General features: G+C 42.3%; 1 protein-coding gene across 1 annotated transcript; it reads left to right on the top strand.

Moving 5' to 3' along the window:
- The first annotated feature begins 11,906 nt into the window (after positions 1 to 11,906).
- Positions 11,907 to 17,313, top strand: LOC141247190 (interleukin-20-like). Its single transcript, XM_073669193.1, has 5 exons — positions 11,907 to 11,999; positions 12,706 to 12,768; positions 16,137 to 16,298; positions 17,025 to 17,138; positions 17,230 to 17,313. The coding sequence occupies exons 1-5, from the start codon at positions 11,907 to 11,909 to the stop codon at positions 17,311 to 17,313; spliced, it is 516 nt and encodes a 171-aa protein (XP_073525294.1).
- Positions 17,314 to 23,611: the final 6,298 nt, after the last annotated feature.

Below are 23,611 nucleotides of genomic sequence, written 5' to 3'. Positions count from 1 at the left end.
TGTCTATAATTTTCTTTCTATTCTCCTAAGACAACTCTTTCCTTTGCTTCCTCTGGTCCATATTGAGTGTGGTACACACCATGTCACCAAACAGCACACTGAGTATCAGTAGCCCTTTATACAGGCCCACTGACTGATTACAACATTGTAGACACCTGTGATGCTAATTAGTGGACACAACTTGATTTAACATGTCCCTTTTGTCAGATTATTTTCAGGGGTACCATCATTTCTGTCCAGGCCTATTTCATGAGTTTAATTTTTTTAACGTTTCTGTGGAAGCAGGGTTGAAAAGCAATGACTGACTTTCATTTGTTCATTTTCATAGATTTTTAATTTATTATTATTATTCTCAGATTCAAGTTATTTTTGTGACCATTGTGGGTTTTTCTTTCATTAAACGAGGGGTACCAACAATTTTGACCACGTGTATGTCCGGACCATAGCCTGGAATAGCTCATTTACATATAAGAAAAACGTAGATATCTCTGGAATAACACATCCGATCATAGGTATCAAAGTATCATTTTATTCAGCTTCATATGACCAACATGCCCATATAGACAGCTTAGCGAATTTGATAGATTCTCTTTAAATAGAATTTGTCACTAGGTGAAAAGGGGCCAGTTTTTGCTATTATTTTATTCTATTCCCTCTGCTCCCAGAATATTCTGGGTTTTTTTTAAATCCGCCAAGTGGTTACAGAGATATGGGTTTTGTTATTTAGTGATAATTTTTATGATCTTTACGAAGGGGCATGGCTCACAGGGTAATAATGCAGGACATCCTAAAGACATAGCTATGAGAATCCTATGAACAATGGCCACCTAATAAAGACCATATAAATTAGCACTAAAATGAAAAGTTTAATATTTCTGGAACTGTATGGCGGATTTAAGAAAAAGAAAAAAAACACTCAAGGCGAAAGTGGGAATAAAATAAGAGCAAAAACTGGACACTTTTGACCTGGTGACAGGGGAAGGATAATATCTGTATATTGATAAGTAACTGACACAACAGTTCTACATATTGCATTTTCAAAAGTTGTCAGGTACAGTTCTGAAATGAGCATTGAGATTTTGACCTCCTGAATTCAAACCTGCCAATGAAAATTTTTAGTTAGCTCTTGTGTCTATGATATCAAACAGTTTTCCTTTTACTGCTACATATAATTAATGCATAAAAGTTTCAGTACTTTGAAACATTATTATTTTTGCAAATATAAAGATGCAGAATATTTTGTCATGCCAATTTTCTGATATTTATTTAGAGGAAACGTAGCAACAATTAAAACAATTAAGACATGTCTAAACACTATTGTGAATTATAAACAGTTACAGAAATTGCACTACAAAATTTGGTCTTCATTCAGTGACAACTCTTTTTTGCTTGTCTCTCATACTCCTGCATCGGATCATCTCTTGCAATTGTCCAACAGTAATCTGCAAGCATTCATGGATTCCATTTTCCTTGACATCTTTCTCTATAGCCACAATATCCTGGTGAAATCTCTTGCTGCATTCGTGGATCACTGCTCCGCAGTTTGGTGGAAAGCGGTCTAGATGTGAATGTAAGAAATGAATCTTTAAGAACATGTTATTGTCAAGATCCTTATATGTTTTGAGGAGATTTTCCACCAACTCTTCATTGTTATCTGCTCTTGAGTTTCCCCCAAAAAATTAGCACTAATGCGAATGCTACCCATGCAGCCTTTTCCTTGCCCCGCAACAGAGAAACTCCTCATCTTGATGAAGCTTACGAATCTGAGGTCCAATAAAAACTCTTTCTTTTATCTTAGCTGCACTCAGCCTTGGAAATGTATCAATGAGATAGTTGAATGCTTTTGGATTTTTATCCATTGCATTTAAAAAGTTCTTCATTAGGCCCAACTTGATATGCAATAGTGATAAGAAAATGTTATGTGTGTCAACAAGTGCTGGATGCAGAACATTTTTACTCCCTAGTAGTGTTGAGCCACCCCCATAGTGTTCGGGTTCGGTTCGGTTCGTCGAACACCGGGATGTTCGAGGAACTGTTCGTCGAACTGTTCGTCGAACACCTTAGAACACCGTCGAACACCGTTAAAACCAATGGCAGGCAAACAAAAACACATAGAAACACATAGAAAACACCTGCAAAGGTGTCCAAAAGCTGACAAACTGCTCAGAAGACACTCTCTTTAAAAAAGCCGGCCGGCAAATTCAGCAGCGGCATATACCGGTACCCGACAATTTAGACAAGAAGGAATAGAGCATCACACATAGATTAGATAGATAGAAACATGTCAGTCACACATATAAGAAGCACAGTGACAGTGTTGGTTACTGCACTTGTCATTTAGTGTAAAGGATTTATTAAAAAAAATATTAGTGTTTTCATGCACCGTCTCTTTAAAAAAGCCGGCCGGCAATTCAGCATCTGTACCCGACAATTTAGAACAGAAAGAATAGAGCTTCACACATAGATTAGATAGATAGAAACATGTCAGTCACATATATATGAAGTACAGTGACAGTGTTGCTTACTGTACTTGTCATTTAGTGTAAAGGATTTATTTAAAAAAATAATAGTGTTTTCATGCACTGTCTCTTTAAAAAAGCCGGCCGGCAATTCAGCAGCGGTACCCGACAATTTAGAACAGAAAGATAGAGCATCACACATAGATTAGATAGATAGAAACATGTCAGTCACATATATATGAAGTACAGTGATAGTGTTGGTTACTGTACTTGTCATTTAGTATTAAAATAAAGGATTTATTATTAAAAAAATTGGCGTGGGGTTCCCCTTAATTTTAGGCTCTAGCGGAGGTTAAGCAGACGGCTGGGGCAGATGTTTGAAGCCTGGGAACGGGGTAATACCCACGGAGCTTCCCAGGCTACTAATATCAGCCCCCAGCTGAATACATAGCCTTTACTAGCTATTAAAATGGGGGACCCCCCAAAAAAAATGACGTGGGGTCCCCCCTAATTTAATAGCTAGCAAAGGCTAGGCAGACAGCTGGGGGCTGATATTAATAGCCCAGGAAGGGAGCTATGAATATTGGCCCCCTCCCAGGCTAGAAACACCAGCCGTCAGCCGCCCCTGAAATGGCGCATTCATAGGATGCGCCAATTCTGGCACTTAGCCTCGCTCTTCCACGCTGCCCTGGTGCGGTGGCAGGGGGTAATAGGGTTGGGGTTGATGTCAGCTTATAATGCCAGCTGACATCAAGCCCAGGTTAGTAATGGAGAGGCGTCTATAAGACACCCCCATTACTAACCCCATAGTCAAAGTTAAAAAAAACACAAACACCCAGAATAAAGTCCTTTAATTGAAATAAAGACACAATCCTTTATTGTTCTAAATTAAACCATACTTACCATCACGCCCATTCCAGCTGAAGCCAACGATCTCCTGCAATAAAAGAAAAATAATAAAGCAACCTCATCCTTACCTTTCCATGGTTCCCACGACAGCTTCAGCTCTGCTACATCGAGATGACAGGCTGGACCGCAGCAGAACGCTGCCATCCAGCCTGTCATCCCGCAGACACTGAGAAGCGCAGGCTTGCTTGCGCTGCTCAGCGTCTCTCTGTGACGACATCCAGATGAGCCGAGTTCATGTCCAATGAACTCGGCTCACCTCATGCACGTCACTGACAGCGTGGGAAAATTCTCACGCTGAAGCGCTGATTGCAGGAGAATTTTCCCACGCTGTCAGTGACGTGCAGGAGGTGAGCTGAGTTCATTGGACATGAGCTCACCTCATGCACATCACTGACAGCGTGGGAGAATTCTCCTGCACTCAGCACTTCAGCGTGAGAATTTTCCCACGCTGTCAGTGACGTGCATGAGGTGAGCCGAGTTCATTGGACATGACCTCGGCTCATCTGGATGCCGTCACAGCGAGACAGTGAGGAGCGCAAGCATGCCTGCGCTTCTCAGTGTCTGCGGGATGACAGGCTGGATGGCAGCGTTCTGCTGCGGTCCAGCCAGTCATCTCGATGTAGCAGAGCTGTAGCTGTCGTGGGAACCATGGAAAGGTAAGGATGAGGTTGGTTTATTATTTTTCTTTTATTGCAGGAGATCATTGGCTTCAGCTGGAATGGGTGTGATGGTAAGTATGGTTTAATTTAGAACAATAAAGAATTGTGTCTTTATTTCAATTAAAGGACTTTATTCTGGGTGTTGTGTTTTTTTTAAATACTTTACTAGAAATTCATGGCGGTCATGTCTAATACTGGCGTGACCCCATGAATTTTGGGCTTGGGGCCAGCTGATAATACCAAGCTGGCCCTAACCCCTTTATTACCCAGTGAGCCACCGCACCAGGGCCCTGGATGAGTTGGGTACAGCGCCAGAAGATGGCGCTTCTATGAACGCGCCATTTTCCGGGGTGGCTGCGGACTGCAATTTGTAGCGGGGGGGGGCCCAGAAAGCTTGGGCCTCCCTGCGCTGCAGATTCCAGCCCCCAGCTGCCTAGTTGTACCTGGCTGGACACAAAAATAGGGCGAAGCCCCACGTACTTTTTTTTTAATTATTTCATGAAATTCATGAAATAATTAAGAAAAAAAGGCCTTCCCTATATTGTTGTGTCCGGCCAGGTACAAATAGGCAGCTGGTGGATGGGGGCAGCCCGTTCCTGCCTGCTGTACCTGGCTGGACACAAATATAGTGCGAAGCCCCACTTCAATTTTTTTTAATTATTTCATGAAATTCATGAAATAATTAAGAAAAAAAGGGCTTCCCTATATTGTTGTGTCCGGCCAGGTACAAATAGGCAGCTGGTGGTTGGGGGCAGCCCGTTCCTGCCTGCTGTACCTGGATGGACACAAATATAGTGCGAAGCCCCACGTCAATTTTTTTAAATTATTTCAGGAAATTCATGAAATAATTTAAAAAAAATTGACGTGGGGCTTCGCACTATATTTGTGTCCAGCCAGGTACAGCAGGCAGGAACGGGCTGCCCCCAACCACCAGCTGCCTATTTGTACCTGGCCGGACACAACAATATAGGGAAGCCCTTTTTTTCTTAATTATTTCATGAAATAATTTAAAGAAAATTGACGTGGGGCTTCGCCCTGTTTTTGTGTCCAGCCAGGTACAACTAGGCAGCTGGGGGCTGGAATCCGCAGCGCAGGGAGGCCCAAGCTTTCTGGGCCACCCCCGCTGCAAATTGCAGTCCGCAGCCACCCCGGAAAATGGCGCGTTCATAGAAGCGCCATCTTCTGGCGCTGTACCCAACTCATCCAGGGCCCTGATGCGGTGGCTCACTGGGTAATAAAGGGGTTAGGGCCAGCTTGGCATTATCAGCTGGCCCTAAGCGCGAAATTCATGGGGTCACGCCAATATTAGACATGACCACCATGAATTTCTAGTAAAGTATTTAAAAAAAACACAACACCCAGAAAAAAGTCCTTTAATTGAAATAAACACACAATTCTTTATTGTTCTAAATTAAACCATACTTACCATCACGCCCATTCCAGCTGAAGCCAACGATCTCCTGAAATAAAAGAAAAATAATAAAGCAACATCATCCTTACCTTTCCATGGTTCCCACGACAGCTTCAGCTCTGCTACATCGAGATGACAGGCTGGACCGCAGCAGAACGCTGCCATCCAGCCTCTCATCCCGCAGACACTGAGAAGCGCAGGCTTGCTTGCGCTCCACAGTGTCTCTCTGTGAGGGCATCCAGATGAGCCGAGCTAATGTCCAATGAACTCGGCTCACCTCATGCACGTCACTGACAGCGTGGGAAAATTCTCCTGCACTCAGCGCTTCAGCGTGGGAGAATTCTCACACTGAAGCGCTGAGTGCAGGAGAATTCTCCCACGCTGTCAGTGACGTGCAGGAGGTGAGCTGAGTTCATTGGACATGAGCTCACCTTATGCACGTCACTGACAGCGTGGGAAAATTCTCCTGCACTCAGCGCTTCAGCGTGGGAGAATTCTCACGCTGAAGCGCTGAGTGCAGGAGAATTCTCCCACGCTGTCAGTGACGTGCAGGAGGTGAGCTGAGTTCATTGGACATGAGCTCACCTTATGCACGTCACTGACAGCGTGGGAGAATTCTCCTGCACTCACCGCTTCAGCGTGAGAATTTTCCCACGCTGTCAGTGACGTGCATGAGGTGAGCCGAGTTCATTGGACATGAACTCGGCTCATCTGGATGTCGTCACAGAGAGACGCTGAGCAGCGCAAGCAAGCCTGCGCTTCTCAGTGTCTGCGGGATGAGAGGCTGGATGGCAGCGTTCTGCTGCGGTCCAGCCTGTCATCTCGATGTAGCAGAGCTGAAGCTGTCGTGGGAACCATGGAAAGGTAAGGATGAGGTTGCTTTATTATTTTTCTTTTATTGCAGGAGATCGTTGGCTTCAGCTGGAATGGGCGTGACGGTAAGTATGGTTTAATTTAGAACAATAAAGGATTGTGTCTTTATTTCAATTAAAGGACTTTATTCTGGGTGTTTGTGTTTTTTTTAACTTTGACTATGGGGTTAGTAATGGGGGTGTCTTATAGACGCCTCTCCATTACTAACCTGGGCTTGATGTCAGCTGGCATTATAAGCTGACATCAACCCCAACCCTATTACCCCCTGCCACCGCACCAGGGCAGCGTGGAAGAGCGAGGCTAAGTGCCAGAATTGGCGCATCCTATGAATGCGCCATTTCTGGGGTGGCTGACGGCTGGTGTTTCTAGCCTGGGAGGGGGCCAATATTCATGGCTCCCTTCCTGGGCTATTAATATCAGCCCCCAGCTGTCTGCCTAGCCTTTGCTAGCTATTAAATTAGGGGGGACCCCACGTCATTTTTTTTGGGGTGTCCCCCATTTTAATAGCTAGTAAAGGCTATGTATTCAGCTGGGGGCTGATATTAGTAGCCTGGGAAGCTCCGTGGGTATTACCCCCTTCCCAGGCTTCAAACATCTGCCCCAGCCGTCTGCTTAACCTCCGCTAGAGCCTAAAATTAAGGGGAACCCCACGCCAATTTTTTTAATAATAAATCCTTTATTTTAATACTAAATGACAAGTACAGTAACCAACACTATCACTGTACTTCATATATATGTGACTGACATGTTTCTATCTATCTAATCTATGTGTGAAGCTCTATTCTGTCTGTTATAAATTGTCGGGTACCGCTGCTGAATTGCCGGCCGGCTTTTTTAAAGAGACGGTGCATGAAAACACTATTATTTTTTTTGATAAATCCTTTACGCTAAATGACAAGTACAGTAAGCAACACTGTCACTGTACTTCGTATATATGTGGCTGACATGTTTCTATCTATCTAATCTATGTGTGAAGCTCTATTCTGTCTGTTATAAATTGTCGGGTACCGCTGCTGAATTGCCGGCCGGCTTTTTTAAAGAGACGGTGCATGAAAACACTATTATTTTTTTTGATAAATCCTTTACGCTAAATGACAAGTACAGTAAGCAACACTGTCACTGTGCTTCGTATATATGTGGCTGACATGTTTATATCTATCTAATCTATGTGTGAAGCTCTATTCTTTCGGTTCTAAATTGTCGGGTACAGGTGTATGCCGCTGCTGAATTGCCGGCTTTTCATGTTTCACTGTTGGCACTGTTCCCATCGATTTGGGCAATCACTGTAATGCCACAACCACCATGGCTGTGGCATTACAGTGAGTGGCAGACAATCCCTGCATGATTGGTGCTCTAAATAGCGCCAGACATGCAGGACACGCTTTTGGTGCACGAACAGTTATCGAACATAACCTCGAACAGCCGAATTTTTTGCAAATCGTTCGGGTTCGTCGAACAACTCGAACACCGCCCAAAACAGCTCGAATTTGAGATTGGCGAACAGTTCTAGTCGAACACCGCTCATCTCTACTCCCTAGTTGAAGTGAATGTCAGAGAGGCCGGTCTCTTTTATTGTAGTGATATTCTCTTGCATGACTATCCCACTCACACAGAAAGCAGCAGTACTTTCTGTAGCCACCCTGAAGACAAAATAAGAGGGCAACCACCATTAAGTTACCAGAGAGGGCCACAAATGTTGATCATAGTTAAGACACCTCAACAGCTGTTTCTTGTTGTCATAGGTTTTTTTCAGGTGGACTGCATAACCAACTTTAATTGAAGGTAGTATATTGCCATTATGCAGCAAGACGGCTGCATAATGGAGCAAGAGCCCTGGATTATTGCTTATCTTCAGAGCTTAATTTAAACTGTTGATGTTGTTGCATGCCTCAAGATCACCCTCTATGAATAAGCATTGGACAAGATCTTTATCACGTTTATGGAACAAAGAAATCCAAACATCGCCAGCTAGGAGATTTCACTACTGTAGCCTGGAACCTAAAAGCTCAGCCTTACTCTTGGGCAGATCCAAATCTCTAACAAGATCGTTCAGTTCACTTTGTATTATAAGATGTGGTTCAGTTGAGGTTGATGACAGAAAGTCTGGGTTGTGAGAGGAAGATGCTTCATGACACCAAGCGCCCTCTTCTTCCTCACTTGACTTGACTAAAAATGTTTCTGGTGCTTTTGTAACTGGCAGTTCTTCTGTATGTGGTAATGGTCGTATTGCAGATGCAATGTTTGGATACTAAAAAGTCCACTTCTTCTTCCTTGAAACTCCTTTCCTAATAGGGGGCACCATGGAGAAATAGCAATTGGTAGTGTGATTGGTTGGCTCTCTCCAGATCATTTGGTCTGCAAAAGACATAGATTGCCTCTTCCCATGCAACCACTGGGTAAGATGTGATGCACATCTATTGCAGCATGTGTGAAGCCCAGCTCTTGTCCTGTTCTCCTATTCTGCAGCCAAAATACAGGTTGTAGGCTTTCCTTATCATGGAAGTCAAGTTTCGCCTTTGTGAAGCAAAAGTGGCTTCTCTGCATATCTAGCAAAAACTATCCGCTTTGTTAATGCAAGAACGAGGCAAATCTGAAAAAACATATAGAAACATATCAATATGCTAAGAAACTAAGCTAAGAAATCCTAAAACTGTATACCTTACACCGAGAGCATTTATAAAAGTAGGTGATGCAACTGTAATTAGGATTATGTCATCGGAGCTGAGTTGGCGTTTTTTGATTGGTCACCCTAAAATGATAGAATACTGCAGTCTCAATAGACTAAATAGATGATGTAATAGACTAACTACTAACAATACAATAATGATGATGAAATAATAACGATGCAATTTTTCTATAAGCCTGTATGAAAGGTGTCATTAGTAATAACAACCTCCACTGGATCTTGAAAATTAGAGCCAATTAGTAAATTTAAGCATCATATTCATTTTAGTCTCTGAACCAATTTGGATGTAGAACATTGTACTCAGGAAAGGGTCAGAAGACCCCCGCCTGGTTTACTAGGCTGCCATAATTGGTGCATCTGATATATAATCCCAGACTAGCAGATTAAAAGTGTCTACTCTAGGGGGTGGTAACTCATTGTGATTTAGCACTGTATGTTGGTATTATTTGATGTTTGAACTGCATAATATGTGCGACCCTCCAGCAGCCACCACATTCAATGTATCGCTGTCTTCCAGATCTGTCATTGCCGTATGGTGGGCAAGGAGTCTTTAGAATCTACCCACATCCCTGCTCAGGAGACCTGAGGTGTTCATATGGTATATGCTACCATATACTATGTTTTAAATCATAAATTTGTGGTTTTGGTGCCTTTATTTTTAAATCTAACCCCTTTACTGTTTTTTTTTTACTAAGCAGCATAACAATGTTCTGTAACGTGGATTCCTGTGATTTGCTGTCAATATGTAACATTAAAATTCTATTTTCTAAACTATGTTACTTATTTTTTAAAGAATAAATAAACTTATCAAGATAAAAAAAAATCTAAAGGTGATGAACATCGGACATTTTCATTTTGAGTGATACCTGCTTTTGTAGAAAATGGATTCAAGTTCAGATGATATGAAACTAGTAAAATATGTAAAAAAGGAATGAATCAACAGGTACATTACCTGGGGATTTTAAGTCCCATCAAATTATTAACTGATTGTATTCTTCTATGTATGCAAAATCTTAAAAAGAAGAGAAGAAAAAAAAACACCTCCCTGGTGTTAAGGAAGTAAATAAAGAAGATGCTCAAGTATAAAAGAGCCAAAATGAAAGCTCAAAATAACGTCAGTCAAACAGAAGATAAGAGGAGGTGAGACCTACTCATGTTCTTTTTGTATAGCAACTCATATTTTTACATATATATCTATCCATTCATCCATCTATCCTATCATCGATGTAGCTAACTTATATCTATCTGTAAAGACCCTATTTTTCACAGATAAATTTGAGTGCTTTTACCTATCTATTCTATAATCTATCTCATATTTATCCATCCTTCTTCCTATCTATCTATATCTATCTATCTATCTATCTATCTATCTATCTATCTATACGTCTGTCTATCCATCCTTCTTCCTATCTATCCATATTTATTTATTTATTTATTTTACTCACTTATATAGCGCCATTAATTCCACATCACTTTACAGACATTATTTACACTGTCCCCATTGGGGCTCACAATCTAAATTCCCTATCAGTTTATATTTGGAGTGTGGGAGGAAACCGGAGAACCCGGAGGAAACCCATGCAAACACGGGGAGAACATACAAACTCCTTGCAGATGTTGTCCTTGGTGGGATTTGAACCCAGGATCTCAACACTGCAAGGCTGCAGTGTTAACCACTGAGCAACCGTGCTGCCCATATCTATCTATCTATCTTTCTATCTATCTATCTATCTATCTATCTATTACATATCTATTTATCCTTCTATCTATCTATCTATCTATCTATCTATCTATCTATCTATCCTTCTTCCTATCTATCTATCTATCTATCTATCTATTTATCCTTCTATCTATCTATCTATCTATCTATCTATCCTTCTTCCTATCTATCTATCTATCTATCTATCTATCTATCTATCATCTATCCCATATCGCTTTGTGTATATTTATCTTTCTGTCTGTATACTGAAAAAGCTACATAGTTTATTAGATTATCTCCATTAGTCCCATAGACAATAAATCCTATGGGAATATGCATGCACAATAAGTACTTTATGCTAATAGAAGATTTAAAACCCCTGCTCTCGTTATTGGTAATAGTGGAAATACCTCCAGTCATCATACAGTTATCAACATTCTTGTGAATATGTATTAAATGTTATTAGTCGGCCAATCCCTTTAAACGGACCTTGTCACCTGAAAAAGCACTATTAACCTGCAGATATGGGGTTAATTTCTAGATAAATAGTGTTATTATGCCGCCCGGCGCCTGCACATAGCTGAATTCTGCGGTTCAGTCACCGCTCTGAGTATACATAGCAGTGGTTATAACCGTGCCCCCGGCCATGACTAACAGCCGGCCCTAATGCATAGCCATTGTCAGTCAGTGCCGGAGGGGATAGGGATACAGCCGCTGCTGAGTATTTTCAGAACGGTGGCTGAAGAAGCACCAGCGCCGCCACCGTGACTTTAATCTAAAGCGGCTGGTGAGAATAAAGTTAATTTTCTTCCCTCTGTATTCGGCTGTGTGCAGGCGCCGAGCAGGTTAGTAACACTATTAACCTGCAGCTTAGCCCCATATCTGCAGGTTAATAGCGTTTTTTCTGGTGACATGTTCCCTTTAAATGTTATGTGTTTTATCAACTAAAATGTATCTTTACACTAGTATATGGGTGTGCATTTTTACAAACATAAATGCTTACATAAGGATAAAAAAATGTATGTGTAAACACAATAGTTCACAATTTCATACACATTAATATTCATATATTTTTGTTTATAAATGATTAATGGTCTCTCCCTTTAATTTCTCTATAATTTAGTTCTTTTAAACATTTACCTAGAAGATTAACATGGAATTGTGGATTAGTAATTTAAGCTTTATGGTTGCTACAATCCTACTGATGAGGATGCCATACTCAGAAAGCATTGCTATCAATGGCAAAGTATCAACAGACTTACTAGAGCTAAAAAGACACTTTGATGCTATAAAGGAAATCTTGGTGAGTATGTTATTGTGTGGCATAATACAAAGTAATGGGATGATGTAGAGTTGCAAATGTCACAGAAGGAAGCTTAAAGACATTGTCCAGTGAAAACAATTAGTAAGTAGATGATAACTTATTGATCGTGGGAGTCTGACTCTTTGGGCCTTGCACCGATCTGCAAAATGGGGAACTATTATCCACATTAGAATGAAATGACATGGCACATGCACAGTCCCATGGAGAATGAATGGATTGGTGGTTGGGTATCTGAACTGTGGCTCCATTTTGTAATGGAGATAAAAGTTCCCGTCGAGATTAAAAGTTCCCCGTTCTGGCAAATGGCGCAGGTACCAGCACCGATCAGCAAGGTATCCCCTATCCTGTGGCCAGATGATAACTGGTCTTCACTAGACAGCCCCTTTAGGAAATATTTGCAATATTTGTGGTATTATATGGTATCATATTCTTAAATATTGTAATAATGTATCTGGGTTTATAAAGCCTGAAAGAAAATTATGAGGGGTGGCGTGACCACCTACACTTAAGTTTGAATTTAGAACAAGTACCACTGCCCACTTACCAGTAAATTTGGCAGAAAATAATAATGATAGTCGAATAGAGAGATGTTGTAGTAGAGGAAATAAGAAATACTTTACTTGTTCCAGTAATATTTGTAATGAAAACAGAAATTGTAAGTGACTTTGGATTTTATCTGATGCAGCATAAAGAGGACATCATTACAGACATTAACCTCATCAAGGAAAATATTCTGAACAATATACCTGTAAGTAAAAAAAACTATACAACTATACTGAACACCAAGTATTGAACGCTGTATAGTAGATACTGAAGTCCTATGCACATACTTTCGACATGCAAAAGACACTATAAATCTATAAAATCTGCTCTTAAAAATTGTGGTCATTGGCTGGAAAGCTTCTTCAAAACACGCAATAAAAACATGAAACTTGACCTGAACTAAATCTGTATGGAAGCTTCTGGTATCAGCACTAATTAGATTAAAGGGAGTAAGTGGCATAAAATAACAATAGCCATTACTTGCCTGATAAATCTCCTGGATCAGCTCCGGCAGCCTTGTGCCATATACTACTGAGGCCAGTTGTTGGCAGTTGGTAGACAGCTCATCACTTGTACAAGATTTATTACGAAAGTAGTGGTTCTTTAGTTTTTTTCTGCTTATTTCTTTACCCCAGTTGTGTTTTTCTGACAACCAGCTTTAAATCACCTGCATAGAAAATAGATATATTTAAAGAGGTTTTCCACTACTTTTACATTGATGGTCTAACCTTAGGATAAGTGATTCAAACGGAACCCCTATTGGAAGATTCCCTATAATGAGGCAGATGGATATACTTTGGACACGGTCTGGCCTTTGATCCGTCAGTGTCCATTTTTTTCGGCGTCTTTTTAGACATGCACAAAAGCATGGTAGGCCACAGTTTTGTGCACCACTGAAAAGTGACATGGCTCCCACCAATAGACAGCTTGAGAAATCTGCTCTCCTGAATCCAAATGCTCCCCTCCCTTCTGAGCTCCACAGTGTGCCTAAAATGAAGCTAGCATCCATATGTTTGACATCAACGTATTAAGGTAGCCCAAGTAATTTAAGGGTGCGTGGCTCCAGAAGCACAGGCTGGGCACAAAGTATTGGGCGCTACAATGTATTGGGCACTATAATGGCTTATTTGCAATTTTCTCTCTTCAACTTCCACTGCGTGTTTGTTTATGGAAAACGCCCATATTGTAAAGATTGTCACTACACCCATAGATGAATTCTCAGAGGGGTTTAAATTCCAATAAGGTATCACTTGAGGGGGGTTTCTACTATTTAGGTACATCAGGTGCTGTGCAAATGGAGTTTGCAAACTATTCTAGAAAGATCTGAGCTGCAAAAGTCAAATAGCGCTCTTTCCCTCCCAAGCCATGCCATATGGCCAAACAGTACTGTACAGCCTAATATGGGGTATTGAAACATTCAGGAGAAATTTGGTAACAAACTATAAGGCCTTTTTACCAATTTTCCCTTGTGAAAAAAAATCTTGAGCTAAAACAGTAAATTTATAATAAAAATGTAATTATTAGTACTTCACCACAGAATGATATAAAATTCAATGACACACCTGTGGTGTCAATATCCTCACGACATCACTAGATGTATTCACTGAGGGATGCAGTTTGTAAAATGGGTTCACTTATAGAGGGTTCTGCTATTCTGGCACCTCAGGGGCTCCGCCAATGTGACATGACGCCTACAAACCATTCCAGAAAAAACTGCATTTCATTATGGCACTCCTTCCCTTCTGAGCTTTGAACTGTGCCTGAAAAGTAGTTTCCGACCACATATAGGATATTGGCGAACTCAGGAGAAATTGCATATCAAATTATGTGGTCCATTTCCTCCTAATAGTCCTTTTGAAATTTAAAAACTTGGGGCTAAAACAACATTTTAGTGGAAAAGGTAAATTTTTCATTTCAGCAGCCCCATGTTACACAATTCCGTGAATAATCTGTGAGTTTGAAATATTCACTCCATCACTAGACAAATTTCTCAAGAGGTGTACTTTCCAAAATGGGGTCACAAATGGGTGGTTTCTGCTGTTTTGGCACCATAGCGGCTCTTCAAATGCAACAAGGTGCCTGCAGTCTATTCTTGCCAAATCTGCTCTCAAAAGTCAAATTGGGCTCCTTCCCTTTCGAGTCCAGTCATGTGTCCAAACAGTTGTTTTCCACCACATATGGGGCATCAGCATACTCAGTAAATATTGCAAAAAAATTTAAAAGATTAATTTTCTCCTGTTACAGTTGTGAAAATGAACAATTTGGGGCTAAAGCAACATTTTTGTGGGAATTTTTTTATTTTTTTTATTTCCACGGCTCAACGTAATAAAATTCTGTGAAGCACCTGTGGGTTCAAGTTGCTCACCACATATCAACATAAATTCCTTGAGGGGTGTAGTTTCCAAAATGGGGTCACTTGTAGGAGGTTTCCACTGCTTTGGCACACCAGCGGCTCTGCAAACACGAAGTGGTGTCCTCTATCTATTCCAGCCAATTTTGTGCTCCAAAAGTAAAATGATGCTCCTTCCCATTCGAGCCCTGACGTGCGCCCAAATAGTAGTTTTCCACCATATATGGGGTATCGGTGTACTCAAGAGAAATTGAACAACAAACTGTATGGTCCATTTTCTCCAGTTACCCTTGTGGAATTGCAAAATTTGGAACTAAAGCAACATTTTTGTGGGAAAAATTAAAATTTTTATTTTTTCCTTCTATATTGCATTAATTCCTGTGAAGATCCTGAAGGGCTAGTAAACTTCTTGAATATGGTTTTGACCACTTTGAGGCGTACAGTTTTTTTTAAATGGTGTCACTTTTGGGTACTTTCTGTACAATAGGGCACTCAAAGTGACTTCAAATGTGAAAAAAATGGTTTTGTAAATTTTGTTGTAACAATGAGAAATTGCTGGTCAACTTTTAACTGTTCTAACATGTGGCAAATGTTATTTATTATCTATTTTGTGTGGTATAGCTATCTGGTTTAAGGGGATAAAAATTAAAAGTTTGAAAATTGCAAAATTTTCGATATTTTCCCCAGTATTCTGATATTTTAACAAATAAACACAAAAAATATCGATTCAAGTTTAACACTATCATAAAGTTCTACGTGTGACAAGAAACTGTGTCAGAATCACTGGGATCCATTGATCCATTCCAGCGTTATTACCTCAAAGTGCTGGTCAGAATTGTAAAATTTGGCCTGGTCATGAAGGTGAAAACAGGCTGGGGGTGAAGGGATTAACATTATGGATTGCAACTGCTGATATTTCTCACACTGTGTATGAGTTTTCACACAGAAGAACAGCTGATTTTCAGCAAGCGAATAGACAGCAAAAAGTCTGCAGCATTTTTGTTACACGGGAAAAAAAAGTACTTTTGTTGCAATCACTAACTTATTCACTTTTCCTTTATAAATGGTATAGTAGTATACAATAGTTTTGTTCACATTAGAGAAATATTAGTGTAATAACCTATACATAAAATTCAACCTAAAAAATAGTCCATTGTTTGTGTCAAATGCAATATTGTCCTCCAGAGCAGCTTACATGCTCCCCTCATTGTCTCTTTTTTCAGGTATCAGAACAATGCTGCTTTCTAAATGAGCTTGGCAACTTCTATCTAGCCAATGTCTTCTCCAACATCAACTTCACAAAGAAGAGGGCACATGAACGAAGACAATATCATAATTTAGCAAATGGACTGCTCGGATTGAAGACAGAGCTCACATTTCGTTGTGTACGTTTTTCCATAATAATATGATGTAGTATTTAGATACAAAGTAAAAAATGTAATTTACATCATATCTACCTATTTTCTATGTTTGTCACATTATCTTAAATGAGAAAAAAAAGTGAAAAGCAGGACTGATACATATAGCAAACCCGGTGCAAATTTATAAAAACTGGACATGTGCTGCCGAGAACATGATATTCTATGTGCACCAAAAGATTATATTAAGAATTGTTTTGTGTGCATGGTAGTGGGATATTTCTGTCTAAAACAGGCCATTAAATGACCACCAATTAGCTTGCATATAGCCGATCAGTGGTTAGTAGTGATGAGCGAGCGTGTTTGCTTAACCCTTTTGCCGAGCACGCTCGGGTGCTTTCCGAGTATCTTCGGCATGCTCGTATATTAAGTTCGAGTCCCTGCATCTGCATGATTTATGACTGTTAGTCAGTCTCAACACATGTGAGGACTCCCTAACAAACAAGCAATCTCGGCAAATATTGAGGCTAATAACCATAAACCATGCAGAGACTCAAACATAATATATGAGCATGCCGAAGATACTCAGAAAGCACCCAAACGTGCTCGGCGAAAGGGTTAAATGAACACGCTCGCTCATCACTAGACTGGTCACTTAACGGTAGTGCTGACACTTCCGTTAATGTATGTTATTTGTGTATATGGATCAGTATCACCATGTTTAACTGGTTTGTAATTTTCTATTTTATTAAGCTTGATATTACGGGGTGTGAATGTGGAACACAAGCAATGAACATAATGGAAGAATTCAAGAATAAGTTTTCCAAGGTAGAGTTTCTATCATGTATTCCTTGTAAAGTTATTAGGGTAATAGATAAAGTATATATTTGATAAACCAACATATCTTACTTTGAAAAGTAATTAATTGTTTTTTTGTCCTTATTTTGATTCTTAATAGTTGGAAAAAGAAGCTGCTGCACATAAAGCTGTTGGAGAACTTCATATTCTATTTCGTTGGGTGGAAAAAAACTTTTTTTGCTAAAAATCTTGTCACTTCGATGTTGTACTCTTGAATATTTAGTTTTTTATATTTTATTTATAATTAATATTTGCAATGAGCATTTTTATAATAATTTATACTGTCAGGTAATCTTTATTTTTCTACATATGTAGTTAGAATTTTACCTTCTCTTAAAAGGGATCTGTCACCACATTTGACCTATCTAAACTATTAATATGGGCATACAGGTTATACACTGCTGAAAAAAGTCCTACCTGTATGCCTCATATCAGATGCCTTGTTATTGGATTCATCATCTTTTATCACTTTATGTAAATTAACTCTTCCAGGCTCTGGGAAGGATGTTGCCTGAAAGATAACTCTGCCTCCAGACTTTATTATACATGGAGGGTTACTCTGCTCTCCTGATCTCACTGCAGAGCTGTGTGTGATTATAACTGACACATCTGCAGGTTTCTCTCAACTAGTGTTGAGCCACCCCCGTAGTGTTCGAGTTCGGTTCGGTTCGTCGAACACCCGTGTGTTCGCCGAACTGTTCGTCGAACTGTTCGTCGAACACCTTCGAACACCGTTAAAACCAATGGCAGGCAAACAAAAACACATAGAAACACATAGAAAACACCTTCAAAGGTGTCCAAAAGCTGACAAACTGCTCAGAAGACATAACTAACACATGGAAAAGTGACAAGTACATATAGTCATGCGAAAATAAAAGAGGTGGAGGAGTAAAAGGAGGGGGAGACACAGATATAGGCATGTCATGCCCTTCTAAAATCCAAAAAGTGAGAAGCCGACACGGCCAGTCCGCTCCTGCCCGTGCCACCTCCGTGTCGCCGGGTTTGTGCCAGAGCCGCGGTGAACCCTGACGGCCAGCCCCCCTCTCCCAATACTGGTGCCTGTCCGCTGGTGGGTCGAGCGAGCCCCCCTGTGGTGGAGGCAGCTCTAAGCTTTTTAATTTAATTTGTCTCTCTAATTTGAATGAATACACTTTAAATCCATTTACAAGGATCTATTGGAGGGCAAGTCTCATGCCAGCAGCCGCGGTAATTCCAGCTCCAGTAGCGTCCACTAAAGCTGCTGCAGTAAAAAAGCTTTTATAAGGATCGAGCTCGGCTGTCCACCGCAAGGCATCCTACTGCCAGTCCCAGCCCCTATGCCTTGGGGTGCCTCCTGATGCTCTTCACTAAGTATCCCATGGTCCCGAAGCATTTCCTTTGAAAAAATTAAGTGTCTAAACTACAGGTGGTGCAGCTTGCTTAACAGCCGGGATAATCCGCTCACTAGCAGACACTGCTACTAGGCACAAAGTATTTCCTGGGCTAGATGCAGTTAAAAATTTGTAATTAGATACTCTCGTTGGATGCTGAGAAAGCATTCCATAGAGTCTCCTGGCACGCCATATATGATTCTCTTAAAAAGCTTGGGGTAGGGGTCTAGGGGACCCTTTTATAGCCAAAATCACGGCCCTGTATCGCAATACGTCACCTAGGCTGAAGATAAATGGAACTGTAGCACCCTGAGGGCTCGGTTGCTACAGACGTATTGCACCTCACCCAGAGGTGTGATATCTCACTCTCAGGTAAGGATGGAGTGTGGATCAGGACCCGACACCTGCATGCATTACACCACATTGCCGTGGGGCAGGGCGACCAATATGCCCCTGAGATGGGCACGACAGTCCCTGTCCCTGGCTGGAGTGGGGGGAGGGAACACTGAGGAAGGGGAACCCTGTAGTGCAGGAGCAGGGAGGAAGCAGTTCCTGGGTGCATTGAGAAGGGAGTATAAAAGGTGGGCACCATCTTAGTTCAGTGCAGAGAAGTCTGAGCAGAAGTGGCAGGGAGCAGGGGCTCTGAATGAGCTCTGCTCCGGAGGCGGGCCTAGTAACAGAGGCCCAGGCCTGGAAGAGGGAGAAGGAAGGAAGAGGAGCGGAGAAGGCTCCAGGAACGAGGAATGAAGGGATCCCAGGGGTGCGGACGGGCGAGTCGCCACCGCACGCCCGAATCCACCTGCGTGGAGGGGTCAGGCCAAAGGGGGAGACCGGTCCCCGAACTAGTGGAGGCAGGAAACGACCCTCAGCTAGAAACCGGAGGCTCTGACATTTTATGTGGCGCAGCCCCTCGCTACACCCGCTAGGAAGGCACCACATAGGGTCAGGGAAACTGGCGCCAAGTTTACCAAGAGGAGGCCCGAGGCAGCCGGACAGAAGTGTTGGTAAGAAAGGCCAGACAAAGGACACACAAAGGGGGTCCTGTGAAGTGCTCCAAAGTTATCTGGGAGTTGTCTGAGCCCCTCACCTGGTGAGCACAGTACGACGTGGGCAGCCGTTACCTGCAGACGTGGTCTGGATAATAAGAACTGTGAGTAAAGGCCCTGAACTGCATCACTGACTCCGTGTCGTTACTGCTGCTGCCCTGCACCATCACCCCCATCCTCCGCATACACTGCCCTGAGGCTATACTCCTCCCGTGGGGAGTTATGCTACGCTCTGCTGCACCCACAACACCAGCCTCAGTGGTCTGCCCTGTAGCGGCGGTTCACTCTGACCGCAATCCACGGGTGGCGTAGTCGGACATTTAAACATGAAAACCACATAAATAGTTCCGCCACTGGTTTGACCGCCCTGAGCCACGGAACCGGGTCGCCGCCACGAAGACTACAACCACCAGCATCCACCAAAAAGGGTCCGGCTCCGGGTGTCCCAAGGCCCAGGGGGTGCGTCAGAACATTTTCATCACCTTTCACAATCACCAATGGGACAAGGCAGTGATGTCCTCTGTCCCCTCTCTTATACATCCTAGTGACGGAGCACCTGCTCTCATCAATTCGCCATAACCCCAATATTAGGTGGATTGAGGTGGGAGGCACCGAGTACAAGTGCTCTCTATTTGCTGATGATGTCCTAGTATATATCACTCAATCACATATATCCATCCATGCTGTTATGGCTGAAATAGATCACTTTGTTACATGGTAAAATTTTAAAATCAATGCAGCGAAGTCTGAGGCCCTCGATGTCTCCCTCCCCAAATCCATATAGGATTCCATCCAGTCCAACTTTCCCTTTGCCTGGCCCTCACAGGGTATCAAATACTTAGGAATTCCTATTCATAGAGACCTCTCCCATCTATGTTATCTTAATTTTGGGCCCTTTATTGAACAACTCCATACAGACCACGGTTGGCAAGTTAGAACTGTAAGATTCACTACGTGAACCACTGGTGTTTTGTGGAAAAGCACATGTACACTGCGCTCCAAATTATTATACAAAAAGTGTTTAGGAGTGATAAGGGAAGAATTTGTTTGTTTGTCAGTTAAACTCATTGATGGTGATGTGTGTCAGGGCTCTTTATATCACTGTAAGCAATTGCAGACACCTGTGCTAATTAGTTTGGCAGGTGTGTCCAATGAAAGGCAAGACTACTTAAGAAGGCTCTCTCACATTATTAAGCAGCCTACATTTTCTGCCAAAATGGGAAAGAAAAAGGATGTGTCAGCTGCTGAGAAGCAACAAATTGTGGAGTGTTTAGGTCAAGGCATGACTACAATCAACATTGTGCGATGATCAGGATGAAGTGTCTTGGCAATCAAGAAGTATGTAGCTGATTCACAGCACACACGTGTGCGTGCTGATAAGGGCAAATTGAGGACTCTTTCCTACAGGCAATTACGTCAGGTTGAAAGAGCAGCGGCAAAAAAGCCTTGTCATAGCAGCAGACAAGTTTTTGAAGCTGCTTGTGCCTCCAACGTCCCCCGAACAACAAGATGCAGGGTCCTTCAGAGGTTTGCAGCTGTGCATGCGCCATCCTGTCGACCTCCTCTATCCACTTCACACAAGCAGAAACGGCTCCAGTGGGCCAAACATTACATGAAGACTGATTTCAAAACTGTTTTGTTCACGGATGAGTGCCGTGCAGCGCTCGATGGTCCAGATGGATGGAGTGGAGGATGGCTGGTTGATGGACACCCCACGCAAACACGGCTACAGCGCCAACAAGGAGGAGGTGGAGTAATGTTTTGGGCTGGAATCATGGGGAGAGAGATTGTCGGCCCCTTTAGGATCCCTGAAGGCGCTAAAGATGAACTCCATAATGTATGTGGATTTTCTCAAACAGCACTTCCTGCCATGGTTCAAGAAGAAGAACCGTGTATTTCACAGCAAGATCATTTTTCTGCATGATAATGCACCATCTCATGCTGCACATAAAACATCTGCATCTCTGGCTGATATGGGCATAAAAGGGGACAAACTTATGGTGTGACCCCCATGCTCCCCTGACCTCTACCCCATTCAGAACCTTTGGAGCATCATTAAAAGGAGTGTCTATGATGGCGGGAGGCAGTTCACATCTAAGCAACAGCTCTGGGAGGGTATTCTGTCCTCATGCAAAACAATTGAAGCAGAAACCATCCAAAACCTGACAAATTCAATGGACGAGAGAGTTCAGAAGCTCCTTTCGAACAAGGGGTCCTATGTGAAAATGTAACATCACCTAGAATAAAGTTTTGAGTTGAAAACTGTTTGATTTCAGTTTCTAACAACCTGCTAATGCTTATAATTTCAAAAATGACCATTTTTTTGGTCTTTATTAAAATGAAAAGGTTGATCGAAAAATTTGGGGGATCTAAGAGTGTGGCAACCCAGTAGTCATGATTACTTCGAATTCTGACAATATGAGGGTCATGCTGCAGGTAGTGCAGCAAGAAGGCACTTATGTGCCTTGCGCATCTCGGAGCCCCAAAATTATTTTCCGGGCTAGATGCAGCTAAAAATTATTTTTAATTTTAAATCTGGTGAAGCTTTAGTATAGATGGCCTAATAGGATCAGTGCTGCACACTGCTACAAAGCCCAAATTATTTTCCAGTCAAGATACAGATAAACATGATTAGTAATTTGAAAGCTTAAAACGGTTGGTAGGGTGATATTAACCAATCATCAAGCTTTTACTCTCCCCAGGATGACACAGGGGTAGAAAAGTCGTTTCGGATCCATGATTTGTTCATCTTTATGAACGTGAGTCTGTCTACATTATCAGTGGAGAGCCGCGTGCGCTTATCTGTCAGCACACCACCAGCAGCGCTGAACACACGTTCAGACAGAACGCTGGCTGCGAGGGAATGACAAGATCTCCAAGGCGTAAGTGGCTAGCTCCGGCCATTTATCCAGATTGGAAGCCCAAAAAGAGCAAGGGTCCAGTGACACAGTCGTGGCTTCAATGTTTACTTGGAGATACTCCTGTACCATCGTCTCTAGGCGTTGACTATGTGTCAGACTTCTTGTCTCCTGTGGCCTTGCAAAGGATGGGCTAAAAAAGTGAAATGATTCCGCAAAATTGATGTTACCAGCAGATACTGTGGTTCTGTTACGGTTTGAGTGCTGAACACTTGACGGTCCCACGGTTGGCAAGTTGGAACTGTGAGATTCACTACGTGCACCACTGGTATTTTGTGGAAAAGCACATGTAAGATTCTGCAACAGTCTCTGCTGATACTCCTGCATGCGTGCATCCCTTTCTATGGCAGGAATAATTTCTGCAAATTTACTTTTGTACCGGGGATCTAACAGTGTGGCAACCCAGTAGTCAGGATTATTTCTAATTCTCACAATTCGAGGGTCATGTTGCAGGTAGTGCAGCAAGAAGGCACTCATGTGTGTTGCGCATCCAGGAGCACCAAGTCCCTGTTGTGTTGGTGGCGAGGTAACAATCATGCTTCCTTCCTCTGTCCTCTCCCCCCAACCTCGCACAACAGAAATGTGATCAAGGTCTCCCTCATCTGATGAGTCTTCCATCAGTTCGTCCTCCACTTCTTCCTGGGCTCCTGCACCTTCCTCACTAGTTTGGCTGCTACCATGCACCCTGGTAAAACCATCTCCCCCACCCTCACATGCCTGCCGCCTTGGTGCTGCCGACCGTCTGGACCTTGCAGATGTTAGCCCTTCCGCATACAACTCCTTCTCCTCTACTTCCTCCACCTCCTCTTGTGCCACCACCTGACTCCGAATTCTGTTTAACATGTGCTCCAGCATGTAAATCACCGGAATAGTCATGCTGATAATGGCATCGTCAGCACTAAACATCTTCGTCGCCATTTCAAAACTGTGCAGAAGGGTGCATAGGTCCCTGATCTGAGACCACTCCTCCAGCGTGATTTGCCCCACCTCTGAATCTCGTTGGCCCAGGCTATACGTCAGAACGTATTGCACCAGGGCTTGTCGGTGCTGCCACAGTCGCTGCAACATGTGCAGAGTTGAATTCCACCGGGTAGGCACATCGCATTTTAGCCAGTGAAGTGGCAGGCCCAACGACTTCTGTAGAGATG

This window comes from Phyllobates terribilis, unplaced genomic scaffold, assembly GCF_046119375.1.
Source record: "Phyllobates terribilis strain yellow unplaced genomic scaffold, ASM4611937v1 Scaffold_2__4_contigs__length_985480577, whole genome shotgun sequence".
Taxonomy (NCBI): Eukaryota; Metazoa; Chordata; class Amphibia; order Anura; family Dendrobatidae; genus Phyllobates; species Phyllobates terribilis.
This window is presented reverse-complemented; position numbering and strand designations above follow the sequence as displayed.

Coding starts and splice junctions, on each gene's coding strand:
- LOC141247190 (XM_073669193.1), top strand. CDS start 11,907: ATGCCATACTCAGAAAGCATTGCTATCAATGGCAAAGTATCAACAGAC. Junction 12,000..12,705: donor ATGCTATAAAGGAAATCTTG/GTGAGTATGTTA, acceptor TATCTGATGCAG/CATAAAGAGGACATCATTAC. Junction 16,299..17,024: donor CAGAGCTCACATTTCGTTGT/GTACGTTTTTCC, acceptor TATTTTATTAAG/CTTGATATTACGGGGTGTGA.